Source organism: Astyanax mexicanus, chromosome 7 (genome assembly GCF_023375975.1).
Source record: "Astyanax mexicanus isolate ESR-SI-001 chromosome 7, AstMex3_surface, whole genome shotgun sequence".
NCBI lineage: Eukaryota > Metazoa > Chordata > Actinopteri > Characiformes > Acestrorhamphidae > Astyanax > Astyanax mexicanus.
In genome coordinates, this window is record NC_064414.1 from 27,594,031 (window position 1) to 27,616,277 (window position 22,247).

At 37.4% G+C, this 22,247-nt stretch overlaps 2 protein-coding genes across 6 annotated transcripts in view; both read right to left on the bottom strand.

Annotated features, from left to right (window-relative positions):
• sfxn5a (sideroflexin 5a) overlaps positions 1–16,698 on the bottom strand; it is a 28,137-nt gene extending 11,439 nt beyond the window's left edge. Inside the window, exons 1-9 of one of the 2 annotated variants that reach the window (XM_049481736.1) lie at positions 16,538–16,698; positions 8,008–8,076; positions 6,621–6,698; positions 6,252–6,271; positions 4,687–4,748; positions 4,094–4,119; positions 3,377–3,430; positions 2,976–3,032; positions 1,169–1,234 (exon numbers count right to left, since the gene is read on the bottom strand). In XM_049481736.1, the coding sequence (XP_049337693.1) occupies positions 1,169–1,234; positions 2,976–3,032; positions 3,377–3,430; positions 4,094–4,119; positions 4,687–4,748; positions 6,252–6,271; positions 6,621–6,698; positions 8,008–8,076; positions 16,538–16,594 (489 nt within the window). In that variant the 5' untranslated portion in view covers positions 16,595–16,698. Of the gene's footprint in view, positions 1–1,168; positions 1,235–2,975; positions 3,033–3,376; positions 3,431–4,093; positions 4,749–6,251; positions 6,272–6,620; positions 6,699–8,007; positions 8,077–16,537 lie in introns of both variants that reach the window. The other variant, XM_049481735.1, reaches the window with a different exon arrangement.
• An 837-nt stretch (positions 16,699–17,535) lies between these two features.
• rab11fip5a (RAB11 family interacting protein 5a (class I)) overlaps positions 17,536–22,247 on the bottom strand; it is a 54,984-nt gene continuing 50,272 nt past the window's right edge. For all 4 annotated transcript variants that reach the window (XM_022684916.2, XM_007236421.4, XM_022684915.2 and 1 more), the window contains 2 exons: positions 21,786–21,915; positions 17,536–20,295 (listed from right to left, as the gene is read on the bottom strand). In XM_022684916.2, the coding sequence (XP_022540637.2) occupies positions 20,038–20,295; positions 21,786–21,915 (388 nt within the window). In that variant the 3' untranslated portion in view covers positions 17,536–20,037. The remainder of the gene's footprint in view (positions 20,296–21,785; positions 21,916–22,247) is intronic.

Below are 22,247 nucleotides of genomic sequence, written 5' to 3' on the forward strand. Positions count from 1 at the left end.
TTCTACTATTCAGAATGTCACCACATATTGCAATACTGTAAGCATGGTTATATACTATAATTGTTTAAATCATTTAGAAAAAAAACTGTCATAGAATTAAAACACACTATCAAACTTATAAAATCTAGATAAAAAGGTTACTTTCTATACAACTGTAACAGTGATATCTAACAAAAACACTACTAAAATATTAGTAAAACATTACTATCTAGTTTAAACACAACACAGAAAAAAAACACAGTATGCCCTTAGTCTTAACATATAAAGTAAAAATAAAAAAATGATACACTACTGTAAAATTAGAGTAGAATACATTTTGCTATATAATAACAATATCAAACTTTCAATATTAAAATTATTTTCAAAAACTAACCACAAGAGTCTAAGATCAGAACACACTCATGCTAAAACTCAGCAGTTTGTGCTCCATCTAGAACACATATTTTATTATCACTCAAATTTAATAGGCAAATTAAATCTAAAATCACTTTATAATAGACTCATCTTCATTAGCAATAAAAAAACATAATAAAAATGTTCACTAAGCTCTAAGTGTGAACTTCAAATGAACCCTTTAGGAGAAAACTCTGGTACGGGTTTGATAAATTTGTTTTTCATTCTGCCACGAGGACAACGGGTCCCCAAAGGGACCACTAGGCTTGGTGACAGGTCATGACAGGCTGTGTGAAGTTGTTTCATGTCTTGTTTTGGGAGTCTCTGGTCATTTCCAACAGCTCCTGTAACAGGCCTGTCTAACTGCCATCTAACAGCTCTCTGCCTGCTCTCCCCCGCCCCTCCCCAGCAGGGGGCTTCAGCAGGATTTGAGTTTTAATTAGTGACCCCTCCCTCCACTTCCCACAGGCATGGGGCCATTTGTAGCTGCCGTCACCGTGGTTATGGTTGTCATGCCCCAGGGCATCAAACCGCCACCCAGCAGGGCAGCTAATTGGCTCTAGAGTACACAGGGGGGCGTGGTCATACGGACACATGTGTTGAGCTCTGTGAGCCAGAGAATAGCGCCTGGCGCAGGAATCGGACTACATCAGTTTGCTTGACAAATTTCTACTTGATATCAACATTAGAACAGATTCATGACAACATGTATGGCGTGATTCACCAGTAAGGCCATTTGTTGCACGTGTGTGTGTGTGTGTGTGTGTGTACTTACAGCAATGGTTACTGCACTGCTGACTGCACCCAGGTACCCTTGGAAGAACTTTGAGAATGGTGTAGGCTACAAACAAAAATCATACACATCCACATATACAAACACATACACAAAGCAAAGCTATACAGTCCAGTCAGAATCTTATGACCACCCCCTTAGATCTACATTCATTGTCCATCTTATCGTAAAAAAGTATTTGCCCACCCTACAGATTTCTTTTGTTTTTGCCTTTTTGGCATACTTATATTTTTCTGATTATCAAACAAACCTTAATATCAGACAAAGATAACCTGGTTCCTGGTCTATTACAGCAAGCACTTTTTGTCCACACCATGTTTTACATTTAGTATGATGTTCTTTTTCTGCTATTGTGATAATTGGTTAGTTTTACGCCAGATATAATGGGACGCACACCTTCCAAAAAGTTCCCCTTTTATCTCATCAGTCCAAAGAATATTTACCCAAAGTTCTGGGGATCATCAAGATGTTTCATCAACACTGATCTTAACTAATGCAAAGTGAGACCTGCAGTTCTTAAAATGTTGTTCTGGGTTCTTTTGTGACCTCTTAGATGAGTTTTCCATATCCTTTTGGAGTAATTTCGGTAGGCTGGTCACTCCTGCAAAGGTTCACTAGTGTTCCATGTTTTCTACATTTGTAAATAAAAGCTCTCACTGTGGTCCACTGGAGTCCCAAAGCATTAGAAATGACTTTGTAACCTTTTATAGACTGATAGATGTCAACAACCTTTGTTTTCTCACCTTTTTTTTTTTTCTTCAGATCACGGCATAAGGTGTTGTTTTTTTTAGATCTTTAAGCTGCTTCATGTTGTCAGACAGGTTATATTTAGGTGATTTGTTGATTCTACAGGTCTGGCAGTAATCAGGCCTGGTTGTGGTTAGTAGTAAAATTGAACTTAGATTTCCAAAAAGTGTGATTAATCAGTTAATTTATCATTTAAAAAGTGCCTTTTATATTTACTCAGGTTATATTTGTCTGATATTAAAGTTTATTTGATAATCTGAAAAATTACACTATGACAAAAATGCAAAAACAAAATAAATCTGTAGAAGCACTTTGTAGTTCTATAATTACGGACTCTACCCCTTACATTGCTATGTATACTCTATTATCCTTCTTTCACCCTGTACTTCAATGGTCAGAACCCTGCAGAACCACCACAGAGCAGCTATTATTTGGGTGGTGGGTAATATTCAGCATTGTAGTGACACTGGCATGGTGGTGGTGTGTTAGTGTGTGTTATTTTGGTACTAGTGAACACAGAAGTTCTGCTGAAGCTTTTAGACAATATATTGTCACTGCTAGATTGAGAATAGACCATCAACCAGAAATATTCAGTCAACAGCATCATTTGGGCACTGATAAAGGTCTAGAGGATGAGCAATACTGTGCAGCAACAGTTTACAGAGCTATTGTCTCTGATTTTACATCAATAAGGTGAAGCAGCTAGGAAGGCACTGTTGTGTTTGATCCACTTGTAGCAGAACAACAAATAAATTAGGTGCAACACACACGAACACTTAACCACCATGTCAGTAAGTCCTGAGAATGACCTGCCACTCAAATAAAATTCTGCTCTGTGGTGTTCTCTTCTGTGGGCTCCTGACAAATAAGAAAAAGGGGGAAAGGAGGATAATAAAGTATGCAGAAAAACAGATACACTACATGCGAATAGGTTAATTTTAAGTTCTTTATTCTTGTTTAGACATTATTTCTTATCGATTAAAATGACTCGCCTAAACCCCGTAGTGTTCTTCAACCTGAGACTGTTCTGCCCACACTGCACCTTAGAGGCATTGCGATTGCAGTAGTTCACACAGGCGTTGTGGCTCTGGTTCAGCCACTGAAAGACAAAGAAAAAGAAAAAGAGAGCAATTCACTGGTGAAATTATTTATAATTTAAGTTACCATATAAATGTATATATCATGTATGTGTGTGTGTGTGTGTATATAAATATATATATATATATTAGTTAGGTAAAAAAGGGTAGGAAAAATAAGCTAAAGCTTCAGCCTATACCTTTCCGGTTGTTTTAGTGATTGTTTACATGCAAGATACAGGATGTGATTTTTTTTTCTTTATTTTTCTCTTTTCTTTATTATCTGTTCTTTATGTGTGTATATGTTTTGGCAAAAACCGAAATAAACTAAACTAAACTAATGGGAGCAAACAAACAGAAGTGATACCTGCCAGAAGATGGTGGATGCCAGGGTCTGATTGCGAAGTAAGAGGCCTACAACCTATAATCAGAAAAGGACAGCAATTGCATAAAGCACAAAAAGTCATTATCAAGTACTACAGTCTAAATTGTTTATACATTATTTACTTTGTATAGAAACTTTACATTACAAATAGTTTATTTGAGAACAAGCCATTGAAAGACCTGTTAGAAAACCAAAGTTGTTGTTTTTGTTCTAAGGTAAAAATCCAAAGAAAATTTTATTGCAAATTATAGTGCAAGTTCATTGACCACATTCTCCAAACAGCATGAACAGCAATTGCACATCAAAATGTAACTGTTGCTATTCTGCATTTTGTATTGTAGAATATTTAATAATAGTGAAACTAAATATTGACAAAGTGTTATATCATTTTTGTTTTTGCTAAGTTATCTATATGTGGTGTAAAATATCTATATTTTTAATTGAAACCTAGGTGTTCTAATCTCCCTAAGACTCTGCCTTCAATTTGACTTACAAAACTTATTCGCTCACAGTGCAGTAGAGAAATAAGACATGAGCAAGCTAAGCTCTGCATTTTGTTGACACCAGTAAATACATCATTCCTTGTATTTACTTATTTATATTATTAAGGATTGTATTTATCATTGTTATTATGACTTATTAACATAATGTGATATATGGTGAGATTTCCTGTGATTTCCACCGCTAGTATTTACTCACCACTGGAGTACCAAAGGGGATGTAACCTGAGAAAACAAAGAGCGTAAAAAAGACAAAGCACAAAGTAATAGAAAAGTAAAAGTTAAGCAGAAGAGGAAAGTATGCAAAACCTTTACTTTGTGACGAAAAAAAAAAACGTGAAAGTGCAGAATATGGAGCCATGTGGATTAACTTGCTGTATAAGTCACTATACATCTTAATTATCCTATGGATAGGTGCTCACATATCATCATCACTGACCTTTCATATGCTAATAACACTCTTATTATCCTAAAAAGTCTATATCGTTCATTCCAGTGGAGGCCATCAGCCCGTTCCAGCGAGCGGGTCTCTCTTTCCTGTCTTTAAATAGCTGTGTTAACACCAGACTAAAATACTCCCATTTCTGAGAGGCCCAACAGCAGTTGCAGACAGCAGGGGGCAGAGGCCTTAATCAGAGCCCAGCTGAGTGTGACCTTTTCCAATCACTCAGCTTGCGCAGACCCCCTGCCACGCTGCCCACGTCTCCAGGGCCGGTAACAAGGAGCAAAAAGCCGACCAGCCACGGTGCACACACACACGCGCTTACTCCAGAGGTATGCTCACACCCTCACCTGACATGCGAAAGGGCATGGGGATCTTTTCTCCGGTATCTGGATGGAGGATGGCCTGAAGGTGTAATGACCCCACGGACAGCGCCAAGGAGGAGGGTGGAAAAATATAGACGGGCGGACAAAAACAACAAGATTACCTGTGATCCTTAACTTAGACCCCTGCAGTATGTGTGTGTGTGTGTGTGTGTGTGTGTGTGTGTGTGTGTGTCTCTTTCTCTCTTTCTGTGAATGTGTGTCTACTTGCAGTGATGCTCTTGCTGATGCTTAGGCTATTTAAGCAAATAGGCTGGGGTAAACTTCTAATACATATTATGAACAATCATTAAACAACAGCTAGAAACAGTATTTTGTTTTGATTGAGTTTTTATTTCATTTCAGATTCCAATTCAATTAACCCATGTAAACCCAATGTTGTGTCTGGTCAATTTCATTTAGTTTGTTAATACAGAACTACAGAACTATTCTTGCATGACATTCAGAAAAAAAAAGTTGGATCAAGAACCTTCGATCAACAATAACTGATAAAATCACACGCTCAAATCTTGATGTGGTTGGTGTGGCGCAGTGGACAACAGCACTACTTGCCAGTGAGCTACCCTATTTTGTGAAAGACTGGGGTTCAATTCCCGTATTGGGTGACTATGGTGTGTTACACCAATAAGAGTTCTTAGGCAAGACCCCTAACATTATGTAGGTCTACCTTTGTAATAGGAATAACCTGATAAGTCACTCTGGATGATGATGTAAATGAAATGAAATTTGTCAAACACTACAGTTCTGAGCTACACGTACAAATACCAATGAAAACTTTACTGTGAAAAGCAGAAGCATTATATTAACCACATCCACACAGTGTCAACTTTCCTGGGCTTGGAGGTATCTGGGATGAACCATCACACAGTGCAAATGTGTTGTGGTCAGACAAATCAGGAAACCAGAACTTTTTTGGAAAAAGTACAGGTCATGTGCTTCAGATCAAAGATGAGAAGGACCATCCAGACTGTTATCAACAACAAATCCAAAAGCCAGGGTCTGTCATGATATGGGGTTGAGTCAGCACACTTTGGTCATGGCAGCATTAATATAAAAATGTACAGTACAATTAGATCCTGGGCAACATTTGGTGCATTACAGACGACATCTGCATTACAGATGCCCAGGCATTTGTCAAAAAGACAATGAAAAACCACATGCTGCATACAAAGGCATTTCTACAGAAACAGAGGGTATGGGTACTAGAATAGCCTTCCTGCAGTCCTGACCTGTCCCCAACAGAAAAGCCAACAACAAAATGTGTGGATTATTTTTAATGCGAGAATGACCCCATACTACTGCAAACCTTGCACGTGTTTGTAGGAAGAAAGACACAAAATAAAACCTGAAGTAGGTTGGTGCTAAAATGTATTTTAAGTGTTAAGGGAAGGATAGGAAACATCGCAAATTGTTTTTTCTGTCCCAACTTTTTTGGAATGTGATGCCGGAATTTATGTAAATTTACATCTGTAATTAAGATGACCTGATAAAAACATTACATTTTTGTATGAAAAAAAAATAAAAATCAAAGAAATTTTTGGGCCTCCCAAAGCTAAAATAAGACAAAGAATAATGAGAGAAGAATATAATTAGAATCATCACTTTGACCTGTGACCTCTAATGAGCATAAAGCCATGCAAATGGGATACACAGGTTAGGTGTGATTAGATCCATCACCACTGTTGTGTGATGAACCCCATAGCAACGCAACCTGCTACCACAACACAGAGTGACCGCATGGTCTCCCACAGTGACCTATTGAATTCCCGGACACCTGCCATCAGCTCCACCTCGGTAATCTTTGCTGCCGCTCACCACAAACCAAACATTATCAAATGCAGGGATCACAGTTTGGGGCGCACTTACATAACACCCCTTTCTTTAAACACACACAACCTTACCTGTGCATTGGTCACACCTGGGGGTAGAGTGCCAGCTTTGAAGTGCTCTAAGAGTTTAACACTTTCATTTAGACGAGTCTAGGACCAAAAATATATATAAACATGTAAAACATTTGCAGACAATGTTTAAAACATTTAAAACAGTGCAGACATTTGTTGGCCTATAAGCACATTACTATAAATTATTTTATTAGCAATTAGCTTTTTTGCTTGATAAAACATAATAATACATTAGATTACATAGAATTACAGCCAGTGATTGGATTTGTTTAATTCCATCACCAGCTCACCTGATTTAACATCATTAGGCACGGATTAGCTAAATCAGGTTTTTGCATGATAGTTTTAAATTAAACTTTGAAAATAAACTAATAATAGTTGTATTATGTTGCAATATTGTTTTTTTTTTTTACTGAGTAATAAAACACTTATTGCCCAGATAAGTGTATAATGTTTACAGGTGCCTAAAACCTTTACAAAGCAATTTTTGAGTATTAAACAAATAACAAAAAACAATGTAAAGTTTAATAATAATTTTTGATTTAGTTAAGTCACAAATATACAAACTCTGGATATACAGCACTAGTACAGAAATACAGAACTAGTTCTTTCTAACAAATGAACCACAAATTCATCTTTCAGACTCATTTGTCAGGATGCACCCAGGTATGACAAATACTGAAATTATAACACCTTCTAAAAATATCTTTACATAAAAAAAATACGTCAAACGTAGGCTTTACAACTGGAACCACCCCTAGCAGAACATCAGACACTGATGCATACACCTCACCCTCACTCAATGCAGATTCTATTTAATGTGCAATCTCTCTCTTATTATGCTGAAACTCAACACTTTTATTATTACAATCTCCTCTAAGAGCTAATTATATACTGTTCAATACTAAATTGAGAATGTGCTCTGAGAAGATATTTTTAGCTCTTTTAATACAGCAAATGTTTTTTTTTTATATATCCTCTATAATGTCTGCTATTACTACTAATCCATTTAACTAATTTGAACTTTGTTGCTGTAACAAATCAATTTCCCTAAGAGGGATAATAAAAGGTTATCTTATCTCATCTTAAACTGGAAAGTGATTATTTCAGGGTCCGTTTTGGGTCTCTTTCATCATGATCCTGGGAACTACCTAACGATCAGTTACCCACTTAACTATTCCAAACACATGTACTCACACTCCTTAGGTCAGGAACACCCACCCACTTATTTGTTCAAGGAGTCAATGAATTGGCCTCTCCTTCATTCACTTTTCAAACAGCCTGTAATCTGACACGACTGGCGTTTTCCTCTTCCATATAGAGAAGGATAACAAGGGGCTCTCACACACACCCACACCCACACACACACCCACACACACAGACATACCTCTGATACAAAGAGTGTGCGAGGGTCAATCACATCCAGGAAGTGTCTTAATCTACCATAAAGCGACCCCTGAGAAAAAGAGAGAAAAGACAATAAACAATCCTCCAGGGAATTAATCATCGCCTATCATCTGTATTATAGTCATGGAGCACACCAGGTTGAATGATGAATACTGGATGTACCTAACTTTAAACAGAGTGGCAGATGGGATGTTTTAACCCAAAGCAACTGTTTCAGTGAGGAATAATAATTAAAACAGCTTTTATCTGATTAATTAGAAAATTATTTTTAATTAAAATGCATTATATCATTTTGCATTTCTTTTTTAAGGTCCCAAAAACTTTCTCCAGACGTGGGAGCCAGCTGCTGCAGTGCATGCCTTGACATAAGGGTTCACCAGTTGTTTTTGTGCACCAGGTGTGACTGCCTCATTACACGCAGGCACCAACTGTCTGCTAGTTCATAAACTGTGAAACTTTTCCGATGCATTAAACTTTTTTTTTCAGTGTGTGTGTGTGTGTGTGTGTGTGTGTGTGTGTGTGTGTGTTTCTCGCCGTTTCTTGCTGCATGTTATTGGTAACGGAGGTTTACAGATGTTCATGGCTGACGTTCTCAGTGTAATTACAGCAGATCTGCTTTTCACTGTCAGAAAACTCTCCTCTTTTACCTCAGAGGATGAAACCATTCACTCCCACCGGATCATTAAATACTTAATTGGAGACAGTTACTGACGGTGCCTTCACGCGGGCTAATTTTATATGCTTTAACTTCTTTTCTGCGATATTTTTTTTTATCAGCCTTTATAATTTGGTTGTGAAACAGTAGCGCGGTTACACCAACAGGGGTCTCTATTGGAGCGAGTTCTCCACAGTCAGACTCCAGACCTGAAAAAACACCTCACTGCCCACCAGAGTTGCCAGGTTCGTGGTTTTCCCGCCAAAGAAATGTTTGAAAATCCAGTCGCGAGTGAAAATTCAGGTGTGGGGCGGGGTGCGCTTTTTTGGGATACTTCTAAAAATGACTGCGGCCGCCAAAAAAGTGGGTGTTGCCTTGGATGTTACATCAACATGGCGGGCAAACGCGTACAAGTTAACACTAAAAGAGAGATAGACAGACAGATAGGGACGAGGCTGAAGTTGGTTTGATATTCGCAGCTCCAGATTCGTTTGGCTCGATATTCGCAGCCTCGTATTCCCCGGCTGAAGTTGGTTTGATATTCGCAGCTGCCGCTTCACTGAACCACCGTGAACTAAAGGGAGCGTTCACAAACACCCGCTGTTTATATTAAACACCTCACAGATCAACACTGAAGGAGATAGAATGAAGAAAAGCAGTACATCTGTTTATTAACAATGTAAATATACAATATATTATTAAATATAATTTTGTATATTGTAAAATATTTATTTTAATTACTGAATTTATAATTATATATTACGATAAATAATTAAATATATATTTAATAAAATTATATTTAAAAAGCCATTGCGCTCAAAAAATATGAGGCAGATGTTCAAGTGTGATTTTGAAGGACTTTTTCCATGTTGGGCCAGAACAAATACACATGATCTGAAGAGTACTAGTCTTCTACTTTAAGAAAAACCTGGAATTAGCCTGGCCCAAGCTGATTTTATACTTTAAAATTAACTGGCAACATGGCCTACCGATCCATAATGCACAATTTTTTTTATGTAAAGCTGATGTTCTAGTGTGATTTTGAAGGACGTTTTAATCTTGGGCCAGACCAAATACACATGATCTAAAGAGTACTAGTCTTCTAATTTAAGGAAAACCTGGAAATAGCTTGGCCCAAGCTGATTTTATACTTTAAAATGAACTGGCAACATGGAATACCGATCCATAATGCACAATTTTTTTATGTAAAGCTGATGTTCCAGTGTGATTTTGAAGGACTTTTTCATATTGGGCCAGACCAAATACACATGATCTAAAGAGTACTAGTCTTCTACTTTAGGGAAAGCCTGGAATTAGCCTGGCCCAAGCTGATTTTATACTTTAAAATTAACTGGCAACATGGCCTACCGATCCATAATGCACAAAAAATTGAATATAAAGCTGATGTTCTAGTGTGATTTTGAAGGACTTTTTAATCTTGGGCCAGAACAAATACACATGATCTGAAGAGAACTAGTCTTCTACTTTAAGGAAAACCTGGAATTAGCCTGGCCCGAGCTGATTTTATACTTTAAAATGAACTGGCAACATAGCATACCGATCCATAATGCACAATTTTTTTTATGTAAAGCTGATGTTCCAGTGTGATTTTGAAGGACTTTTTCATATTGGGCCAGACCAAATACACACGATCTAAAGAGTACTAGTCTTCTACTTTAGGGAAAGCCTGGAATTAGCCTGGCCCAAGCTGATTTTATACTTTAAAATGAACTGGCAACATGGAATACCGATCCATAATGCACAAAGAAATTGAATATAAAGCTGATGTTCTAGTGTGATTTTGAAGGACTTTTTCATATTGGGCCAGACCAAATACACATGATCTAAAGAGTACTAGTCTTCTACTTTAGGGAAAGTCTGGAATTAGCCTGGCCCAAGCTGATTTTATACTTTAAAATTAACTGGCAACATGGCATACCGATCCATAAGGTAGAAAAAAGTTTAATTTAAAGCTGATGTTCTAGTGTGATTTTGAAGGACTTTTTAATCTTGGGCCAGAACAAATACACATGATCTAAAGAGTACTAGTCTTCTACTTTAAGGAAAACCTGGAAATAGCCTGGCCCAAGCAGATTTTATACTTTAAAATGAACTGGCAACATGGAATACCGATCCATAATGCACAAAGAAATTGAATATAAAGCTGATGTTCTAGTGTGATTTTGAATGACTTTTTAATCTTGGGCCAGAACAAATACACATGATCTGAAGAGAACTAGTCTTCTACTTTAAGGAAAACCTGGAATTAGCCTGGCCCGAGCTGATTTTATACTTTAAAATGAACTGGCAACATGGAATAACGATCCATAATGCACAAAGAAATTGAATATAAAGCTGATGTTCTAGTGTGATTTTGAAGGACTTTTTAATCTTGGGCCAGAACAAATACACATGATCTGAAGAGAACTAGTCTTCTACTTTAAGAAAAACCTGGAATTAGCCTGGCCCGAGCTGATTTTATACTTTAAAATGAACTGGCAACATAGCATACCGATCCATAATGCACAATTTTTTTTATGTAAAGCTGATGTTCCAGTGTGATTTTGAAGGACTTTTTCATATTGGGCCAGACCAAATACACATGATCTAAAGAGTACTAGTCTTCTACTTTAGGGAAAGCCTGGCATTAGCCTGGCCCAAGCTGATTTTATACTTTAAAATTAACTGGCAACATGGCCTACCGATCCATAATGCACAAAAAAATTTAATATAAAGCTGATGTTCTAGTGTGATTTTGAAGGACTTTTTAATCTTGGGCCAGACCAAATACACATGATCTAAAGAGTACTAGTCTTCTACTTTAAGGAAAACCTGGAAATAGCCTGGCTCAAGCTGATTTTATAGTTTAAAATGAACTGGCAACATGGAATACCGATCCATAATGCACAAAGAAATTGAATATAAAGCTGATGTTCTAGTGTGATTTTGAAGGACTTTTTAATCTTGGGCCAGAACAAATACACATGATCTGAAGAGAACTAGTCTTCTACTTTAAGGAAAACCTGGAATTAGCCTGGCCCGAGCTGATTTTATACTTTAAAATGAACTGGCAACATGGAATAACGATCCATAATGCACAAAGAAATTGAATATAAAGCTGATGTTCTAGTGTGATTTTGAAGGACTTTTTAATCTTGGGCCAGAACAAATACACATGATCTGAAGAGAACTAGTCTTCTACTTTAAGGAAAACCTGGAATTAGCCTGGCCCGAGCTGATTTTATACTTTAAAATGAACTGGCAACATAGCATACCGATCCATAATGCACAATTTTTTTTATGTAAAGCTGATGTTCCAGTGTGATTTTGAAGGACTTTTTCATATTGGGCCAGACCAAATACACATGATCTAAAGAGTACTAGTCTTCTACTTTAGGGAAAGCCTGGAATTAGCCTGGCCCAAGCTGATTTTATACTTTAAAATTAACTGGCAACATGGAATACCGATCCATAATGCACAATTTTTTTTTATGTATAGCAGATGTTCAAGTGTGATTTTGAAGAACTTTTTCATGTTGGGCCAGACCAAATACACATGATCTGAAGAGTACTAGCCTTCTACTTTAAGGAAATTTTGGGATTTGCCTGGCCCGAGCTGATTTTAGACTGCACAATTAATTGGCAACATGGCAGCACAAAAAAAAATATTATTTAAATCTGATATTCCAGTATGATTTTGGACTTTTTTTTCAGACCAAATACACATCAGATGAAGAGTTCTGGTATTCTCAAAATCAATGCTTTATATTCATTATTTCTGTGCAAAATGGCTTTCATGTCATGTTGCCAATTCATTTTAAAGGATAAAATCAGCTCGGGCCAGGCTAATTCCAGGTTTTCCTTAAAGTAGAAGACTAGTTCTCTTCAGATCATGTGTATTTGTTCTGGCCCAAGATTTAAAAAATCTTCAAACTTGTACTGGAACAGTGGCTTTTTTGTGCAAAATGGCTCGTTATACCATGTTGCCAGTTCATTGTAAAGTATAAAATCAGCTTGGGCCAGGCTATTTCCAGGCTTTCCTTAAAGTAGAAGACTAGTACTCTTTAGATCATGTGTATTTGGTCTGGCCCAAGATGAAAAAGTCCTTCAAAATCACACTAGAACATCAGCTTTACATAAAAAAATGTGCATTATGGGTCGTTATGCCATGTTGCCAGTTCATTTTAAAGGATAAAATCAGCTCGGGCCAGGCTAATTCCAGGTTTTCCTTAAAGTAGAAGACTAGTTCTCTTCAGATCATGTGTATTTGTTCTGGCCCAAGATTAAAAAATTCTTCAAACTTGTACTGGAACAGTGGCTTTTTTGTGCAAAATGGCTCGTTATACCATGTTGTCAGTTCATTTTAAAGTATAAAATCAGCTCGGGCCAGGCTAATTCCAGGTTTTCCTTAAAGAAGAGGACTAGTACTCTTCAGATCATGTGTATTTGTTCTGGCCCAAGATGAAAAAGTCCTTCAAAATCACACTGGAACATCAGCTTTACATAAAAAAATTGTGCTTTATGGATCGGTATTCCATGTTGCCAGTTAATTTTAAAGTATAAAATCAGCTTGGGCCAGGCTATTTCCAGGTTTTCCTTAAAGTAGAAGACTAGTACTCTTTAGATCATGTGTATTTGGTCTGGCCCAAGATTAAAAAGTCCTTCAAAATCACACTAGAACATCAGCTTTATATTCAATTTTTTGTGCATTATGGATCGGTATTCCATGTTGCCAATTCATTTTAAAGTATAAAATCAGCTTGGGCCAGGCTATTTCCAGGTTTTCCTTAAAGTAGAAGACTAGTACTCTTTAGATCATGTGTATTTGGTCTGGCCCAAGATTAAAAAGTCTTTCAAAATCACACTAGAACATCAGCTTTATATTCAATTTTTTTGTGCATTATGGATCGGTAGGCCATGTTGCCAGTTAATTTTAAAGTATAAAATCAGCTTGGGCCAGGCTAATTCCAGGCTTTCCCTAAAGTAGAAGACTAGTACTCTTTAGATTGTGTGTATTTGGTCTGGCACAATATGAAAAAGTCCTTCAAAATCACACTGGAACATCAGCTTTACATAAAACAATTGTGCATTATGGATCGGTATTCCATGTTGCCAGTTCATTTTAAAGTATAAAATCAGCTTGGGCCAGGCTAATTCCAGGTTTTTCTTAAAGTAGAAGACTAGTACTCTTAAGATCATGTGTATTTGGTCTGGCCCAAGATTAAAAAGTCCTTCAAAATCACACTAGAACATCAGCTTTATATTAAATTTTTTTGTGCATTATGGATCGGTAGGCCATGTTGCCAGTTAATTTTAAAGTATAAAATCAGCTCGGGCCAGGCTAATTCCAGGTTTTCCTTAAAGAAGAGGACTAGTACTCTTCAGATCATGTGTATTTGTTCTGGCCAAAGATTAAAAAGTCCTTCAAAATCACACTAGAACATCAGCTTTATATTCAATTTTTTTGTGCATTATGGATCTGTATTCCATGTTGCCAGTTAATTTTAAAGTATAAAATCAGCTTGGGCCAGGCTAATTCCAGGTTTTCCTTAAAGAAGAAGACTAGTTCTCTTCAGATCATGAGTATTTGTTCTGGCCCAAGATTAAAAAGTCCTTCAAAATCACACTAGAACATCAGCTTTATATTCAATTTCTTTGTGCATTATGGATCGTTATTCCATGTTGCCAGTTCATTTTAAACTATAAAATCAGCTTGGGCCAGGCTATTTCCAGGTTTTCCTTAAAGTAGAAGACTAGTTCTCTTCAGATCATGTGTATTTGTTCCGGCCCAAGATTAAAAAGTCCTTCAAAATCACACTAGAACATCAGCTTTATATTAAATTTTTTTGTGCATTATGGATCGGTAGGCCATGTTGCCAGTTAATTTTAAAGTATAAAATCAGCTCGGGCCAGGCTAATTCCAGGTTTTCCTTAAAGAAGAGGACTAGTACTCTTCAGATCATGTGTATTTGTTCTGGCCCAAGATGAAAAAGTCCTTCAAAATCACACTGGAACATCAGCTTTACATAAAAAAATTGTGCTTTATGGATCGGTATTCCATGTTGCCAGTTAATTTTAAAGTATAAAATCAGCTCGGGCCAGGCTAATTCCAGGTTTTCCTTAAAGAAGAGGACTAGTACTCTTCAGATCATGTGTATTTGTTCTGGCCCAAGATGAAAAAGTCCTTCAAAATCACACTGGAACATCAGCTTTACATAAAAAAATTGTGCTTTATGGATCGGTATTCCATGTTGCCAGTTCATTTTAAAGTATAAAATCAGCTTGGGCCAGGCTATTTCCAGGTTTTCCTTAAAGTAGAAGACTAGTACTCTTTAGATCATGTGTATTTGGTCTGGCCCAAGATTAAAAAGTCCTTCAAAATCACACTAGAACATCAGCTTTATATTCAATTTTTTGTGCATTATGGATCGGTATTCCATGTTGCCAGTTCATTTTAAAGTATAAAATCAGCTTGGGCCAGGCTATTACCAGGTTTTCCTTAAAGTAGAAGACTAGTACTCTTTAGATCATGTGTATTTGGTCTGGCCCAAGATTAAAAAGTCCTTCAATATCACACTGGAACATCAGCTTTATATTCAATTTTTTTGTGCATTATGGATCGGTAGGCCATGTTGCCAGTTAATTTTAAAGTATAAAATCAGCTTGGGCCAGGCTAATTCCAGGCTTTCCCTAAAGTAGAAGACTAGTACTCTTTAGATCATGTGTATTTGGTCTGGCCCACTATGAAAAAGTCCTTCAAAATCACACTGGAACATCAGCTTTACATAAAACAATTGTGCATTATGGATCGGTATTCCATGTTGCCAGTTAATTTTAAAGTATAAAATCAGCTTGGGCCAGGCTAATTCCAGGTTTTTCTTAAAGTAGAAGACTAGTACTCTTAAGATCATGTGTATTTGGTCTGGCCCAAGATTAAAAAGTCCTTCAAAATCACACTAGAACATCAGCTTTATATTCAATTTCTTTGTGCATTATGGATCGGTAGGCCATGTTGCCAGTTAATTTTAAAGTATAAAATCAGCTTGGGCCAGGCTAATTCCAGGTTTTTCTTAAAGTAGAAGACTAGTACTCTTCAGATCATGTGTATTTGTTCTGGCCCAACATGAAAAAGTTCTTCAAAATCACACTTGAACATCTGCCTCATATTTTTTGAGCGCAATGGCTTTTAAAATATAATTTTATTAAATATATATTTAATTATTTATTGTAATATATAATTATACATTCAGTAATTAAAATAAATATTTTACAATATACAAAATTATATTTAATAATATATTGTATATTTACATTGTTAATAAACAGATGTACTGCTTTTCTTCATTCTATCTCCTTCAGTGTTGATCTGTGAGGTGTTTAATATAAACAGCGGGTGTTTGTGAACGCTCCCTTTAGTTCACGGTGGTTCAGTGAAGCGGCAGCTGCGAATATCAAACCAACTTCAGCCTGGTCAGATAGGGGGAGAGAGAGCGAGAGAGAGATATACAGAGAGAGATGCAGAGTGTGACAGTCATTTTTTGGGCTAGTTTAAACTTCTGAAGGGCGCGTTTTAGACTGACTGCATATTTTTGCTGGACCTGGCAACCCTGACCTCTCTGCCCTCGTGCAGATATAATACGCTATGCTATGTAAGCAGCGAGCGGCTGAGTGTAATGTCCTAATGAACACACCACTGCTCTATTCAGGTACACACAACCCTCACCTCAGGCCTGCAGTTTACAGAAACATAAGTTACTTTAAACACTGAGCCGGGTGGTTATATTTCATATAAACCGCTCCGGACAGCACGCGCGAGCGTGTGTGTTTGGACAGACCGCACAGTGAGAGACTTTACCTGGTCAAAGCGAGACTCTCCCAGTCTAAAGAAAGGAAACACGGTCGAGTCACCCATGCTGAAGCGAGGTAAACCCGTCCACACAATGAACACGTTAATATTTACAATGATACTGTAATAAAACCCGAAGTTTACTTCAGCTTCTGTCGCACATGCCTTAAAAAGACTAGGGTACGCCCCCATGGAAGTGGTCAGTGCTTCGTTGCATTTTGGGGAATGTTGTTTTTAACGCCAGCAAACGTTGAATATTCTTTTTTGTTAATTGCAACAAACTTAAAAAATTGAATAAAACATTGTATTATATGTTTTTAAAACAGATTTTATTTTTAAATGAAACTAGGGGCATATGTAAAAAAAAAATTGTCCACAAGTACCACAGATTAAGTTTGGCTAACCAACCACACTGACTATAAGCTTTTAATTTATATTTAACAGATAAAATGTGTCTCACATATAATTAGAGACCCTATTTTACAACATATAGTTTATGTTGGTCACATTACACTGTAATTATGGCATAAAACAGTAACGTTCAAATGTTTTAAATGTGAGCACTGAGCAAGAGTAAGAATCCTCCTGTTACTGCAATGCATTAGCTAGCTGGCTAACCTACTGTTCTCAAAGCGTTTTTTAAATGTTTTGCAGTTTTTATTACCATTAAATAAGTTACATAGCCAAAATGTTGTGATTTATAAAGTAAAACCAATTACAAATTAAACTCACTACCTTTGAACAATATTTATACTATAGCTCACTTACTTTAACATATTGTTAAATGTAACAAAGCACAATACATTTAGCTACCTCAGTAGTGATATTCTAATAATAAACCTACCACAGCATTGCTATTCAAGTCACAAGTGAAATTTACCAAAAGGCAGTCAGCTTTTATTTAGAGGCGAAATGCTCTTTTGCTGTCCTTTTATGCGCATTGTGTGAAGTACTTGTCTTCTAAGCTGCCCTGATGTGATGAAAGAACACAAACAAAAATGCCATCCCAAAGTGAAAAGAGTTTATTTAATTAAGACAGATGCAAAAGGGCAGACCAGAGAACTGAACTTAAAGAGTCTCTGACTGCAGCACATCTTTCAATAATCTAATCAAACAAGCAAACATTTGCCCCCTGTGGACAGTCATACAACTACAACCTGCACATCCCAGAGAGAGCACCTCAGAGAAACACAGGAGAAAATTGAAAAAAATAAAATAAAATAGTTCCAGATTCCTGCAGAGTGGCCAGTTCCTATGCTCAAGGATCTGTAACATTTACCTTCACTTGTTCTCTCCACTTATCCAATAAACAGGGGAAAAAGTTATAAGCTAAATCAATTACAATGAAAATGGCAAATTAAAGACATACATATAATCATTTATTTTAAAAAACATTGGCATTATGAGCTACAATGAAAATGCATGTTATATTCCATAAATGACCAGATTGGATTGGCAGAAGCAAAAAAGTAGAACTGTAAACAAATGTTTTTATTTGCAAATAAATTACCAGAGGTTCTGATACAGAAATGTAGCTTTGATTTTTTTTTTATCAAATCTACCATTAAAAGCACAAATCTGTTTTACATTCAATCCCACTGACATTTCATTACATTAAGCCAAGGGCACTTGTACCTCCTATCTGGACTACAGGTTCTATACAAGTTCCCACAGTCCTCTGTACTTCTGTACTATTGCTTTCTATATTATTACTGACTTCTAAAGAGACAACCTGACGAACACAGTCATGGTGTGTGAACAGCATAGTGGCATAGAACAAAAAGAGAAAAAAATAATTCATAACCACTAAATAAAATATAAAAGAACAGCAGAACAGTGAGCATTTAAAAGAACAGACAGAACAGAACTTCACACAACAGTTGAGAAAAAAAGCAAACACATTAAAAAGGCTGAAAATATTATTTTTAAATAAGGACATATAAATGTAAAACCCAACAGGTTTATTAAGAACTGTAAACTTCAGTCTCTGACTTTAACACAGTCTTTCCATACGAGCCCAGTTGAGCAACACAGTTTGAGTGCAGTCATTCAGTCTTTATCAGCACAATCTATTAGACAGAGATCATATTTAAATGGGAGGCAGAACATGTGATCCCGTAAGTGCTTCTAATCATATCAGCAACTCTTTGCATTACATGTATTATGTTGACCTCTGATTTTTGTTTTCTAGCTGGGCTGGACTATGAGAATTACAGTAGCACAGGAATACTGTAAATATCTTAGGTTCAGAGGATGAGCTAGTGCAGTGTGTATGTGCATCTATTTGTGTTCCTATGCTCTTGAGGAAGAACCGTTTCCAGTGTGCGTGTGGTCTGAAAGTGCTGGAACATAGGCCTCTACCACACAACTACACATGGTGCTACACTGCAACACACACTGATAGTGGCGACATTAGAGTAACAACACTGCAGGGACAGTGACGCAGGCCAAAGCCTCGGCTGTGCATGACACTAACACTGAATAACAGCAACTTCAGGCATTTAATATTCTATAAGTTATCCGTCCTGCCTCCGATTTGCTTACAGCTCCACGATGAGGCAGTAACATCCTACGTCTTCACCTGACTTCACCTTAACCATAACAGTCTGTTGGTAATCAAGTTTGAAAATGCACCGTCGTGCTTCAAGGTCAGATGCAGAGCTGAATAAAAGTGATGGTTTCAGCGACAACAGAACAGAGACATATGATAAGGCAGCGTTTGGCATTTCATCAGAGTGGCATATACGCATTAAGGACAGTATATATCCCGTTCTTTACACCTGATAGCACTGGTAGCGATGTGCGTGCGTTAGCTCAAGCAGGGTGGGGGAGGGGAGGGCACTGACTGACACAGATGGGAAGTGGGGGAGCCAGCATGTTAGTGCGTGCCTCTGCTCCTATGCTCGTCAGTAAAGTGCGGAAGACACGAAAGGAGGCACAAGCAAGATTCTGAACTGACCGATTCTGCTTGTTAAAGCAGAACGGGCCTTTTCAAGCAGCACAATGTTACATGATAAAATGTGATAGGTCCCATTAATGTGATGGGAAAGGAAGAGCAAAAAAGTAAGAATTTGGTAAAATGCATAACTTTGAGCATCAGAAACTATCAGAAGCACACAAAGACCACGCCTTCCTTTGACTGACTGATGGTTTTGGTAACTAGCTGGACAGCTGCACCTTTGAGACATCTGTCACAGAAAGTGATCATCAGCCAATGAATCTCAAGTCAAATCGGAATAAGATTGCAGGGAGGTGCGGTGCGTCCCCTAAGCCCTGCCAAGGTAGGGGTGTACCTGGCAAGTTTGGACCCCACACAGAGATCCAGGTGCATTTGGATACAGTTAAGCATGCCAAATATACATCATCTCCTCTGTGCCTGTTCGGTAATGCCGGTTGCTGTACTCTACATTTACATGGTAGCAGTAGCAATGCAGGGTTGCGACATCTGCCCAAAGTTGGTGGGAAGGTTTGTGGAGGATTAGTGAAGGGTGGGCTGAGCATTGACCAGGTCACTTCATCTTGGAGCGGACCTGCAGCAGCGTAGGCGTTTGCTCCATGATGCGGACGAGCAGAGTGTCAATGTAATCTTCCAGATCTCGGATTATAACCTTCATCTTCTTTATCTCCACCTCCCGCTTCTCCAGCAACATCCCCCGGCGCTCATACTCCTCCTTCTCCTGCTGGAGCTCAGCATCTCGCTGCAACAGTAAGGACACCAGCTCACTGTGGTTCAGATGGTAGTAGGAGCCTCCACCTTCCACCAGGGCCTGAGAGAAATTAGAAGAGAGACTTATTTCAACTACTAGTACTGATCTACACTGGGAAACATACCTTGTTCTTACACCCATTAGATTTTTTTGTTTAAACCATCACACAGAATACAGATTTCAGTTTCTAGTCCACTTTTTCATAGGTTTTATAAACAAAAGTATTACACTTTAAGCCTGTTTTATTAGGTCTGACAAAGACAGTACAAGTCTGACAAGTTGCATTCTTAAAAGGAATGTTTATATCATTGTTTGTTAAATTGTGAATACACTCCTAAAATCAATTAATCATCCTAGTCAGTGATGGTCCTTTCCACATTACAAAGGTGGCCGGCCCCTATGGTCAAAGTCCTTGATCATTAAAAATATATATAAATAAAATGTAAAATTTAAATAAATTAAGTATAATAGTAAATTTATCAAATAAAATATTCTGATTGGCAAGATTCCAGTGTAGTGTTTTGATATCTTGGTTCAATCCAATTTAATCTGACATAATTGTTAGGTTTAGTGAAATCCTCAAAATCTGAATTACAGCAGTTCTCTGCATTTGCCCATCAGTACAAAATGGGGCAGTTAGCATGTCTTCAACATAAAAGCCTTCACACTCTTCCTGACTCTACAGACTGACCTTTAGGCACAGACATACACACATTATTGTATTATATTGAATATTAAAGACTCTGGGTGTCCCATCTCTTTTATATTGGTGTGGGGTCTCCCCAGACCATGACTGCATCCAGAAACTTTGCTACCCCTGCTCTTTACCTCTTTCTTCCCTACTCCCACTTACTACTTCCCTAAAAAAAGGTGGAGAAATGGAAGAAAGGTGAGGGTGGAGCAGAAGAAGTGGGGAGAAGGAGCAGTAGTAATTGGGGATATGACAGCTGATCCCTTTTAATAGGATGTTAACTACTAATGAACTGAGACAATCGCTTTCAGTTCATCCCATTTCTCCCCAGCCATTCACAGATTTGTCGATCAGTTCAGAAAAGTGGAAGTGCTGTGTGTTATTTATTTTATTTTATTTATCGCTTTTATATCAGCTAATAAGAAGTGGTGATATATGTTTTACTGTCCTGTAAGTTTTAGGATTTTTTTTTTTTTCATATTTCTACACAATGTATCACACAATACAATAAATAAATGAATTAGTAAATAATAATAATAATAATAAAAAAGATGTATGCTTGTGTGTTGTGTGGGCGTTCTCACAGTGATGTCACTGCAAAATCCTTAAAATACCTAAAAGTCTTCCTTGGTAAGATACTCTGGTGTATCCTACGCTAGAAGATGCTTTGAGGAGGATTTTAAGAGGCTTCTTTTGATTCCTTCAATATTTAGACAGGTGGCAAGATGGCATCACAAGGATGGATCACGAAGGAGAGGGGAAGGATCGGTAGGAAAAAGAAACAACTTTTGGGTTTTCTGGACGCAGCCCATGCATGAACTGAGGAAAATACTTTTTAATTAAATTAAAATCTTAATACCTTCTTTTCAGAATCTTGATCTCCATGGTGACTCCGTCCTGGATGAATTGTGGACTTAAGTTTCTCCAACACAGAGCGACCTTCTGACCTCTTCTCATCTGGGGGTGTGAGTGGCTTTACTGGGTGCGGGCTGTAAGATGGAGACAGTAGTTCTGTGAAATTATTCATCAACAGTCAGGTATGACAATCTAAGGCAAGTTTTGGGTATAGACTTCTAAGAAGAAAACCAGTGTATCCCAGGGAGAAGTCACATGATCACCTGGTCCAGTGAAGAGAAAGACATGCAGTTTAGTCACAGTGTTTAGAAGTGTTTAACAACCATTGAAATATCCAGTGTTCAGGTCAACCCCACCACAATGCATGCAATGTACATTTTTTATTTACTTAATGTTTATTTACTTAGAGTGTACATTTGTGAAGAGTAAAGGGAAATTCCATACATTTTTAAAATGTACTACACAT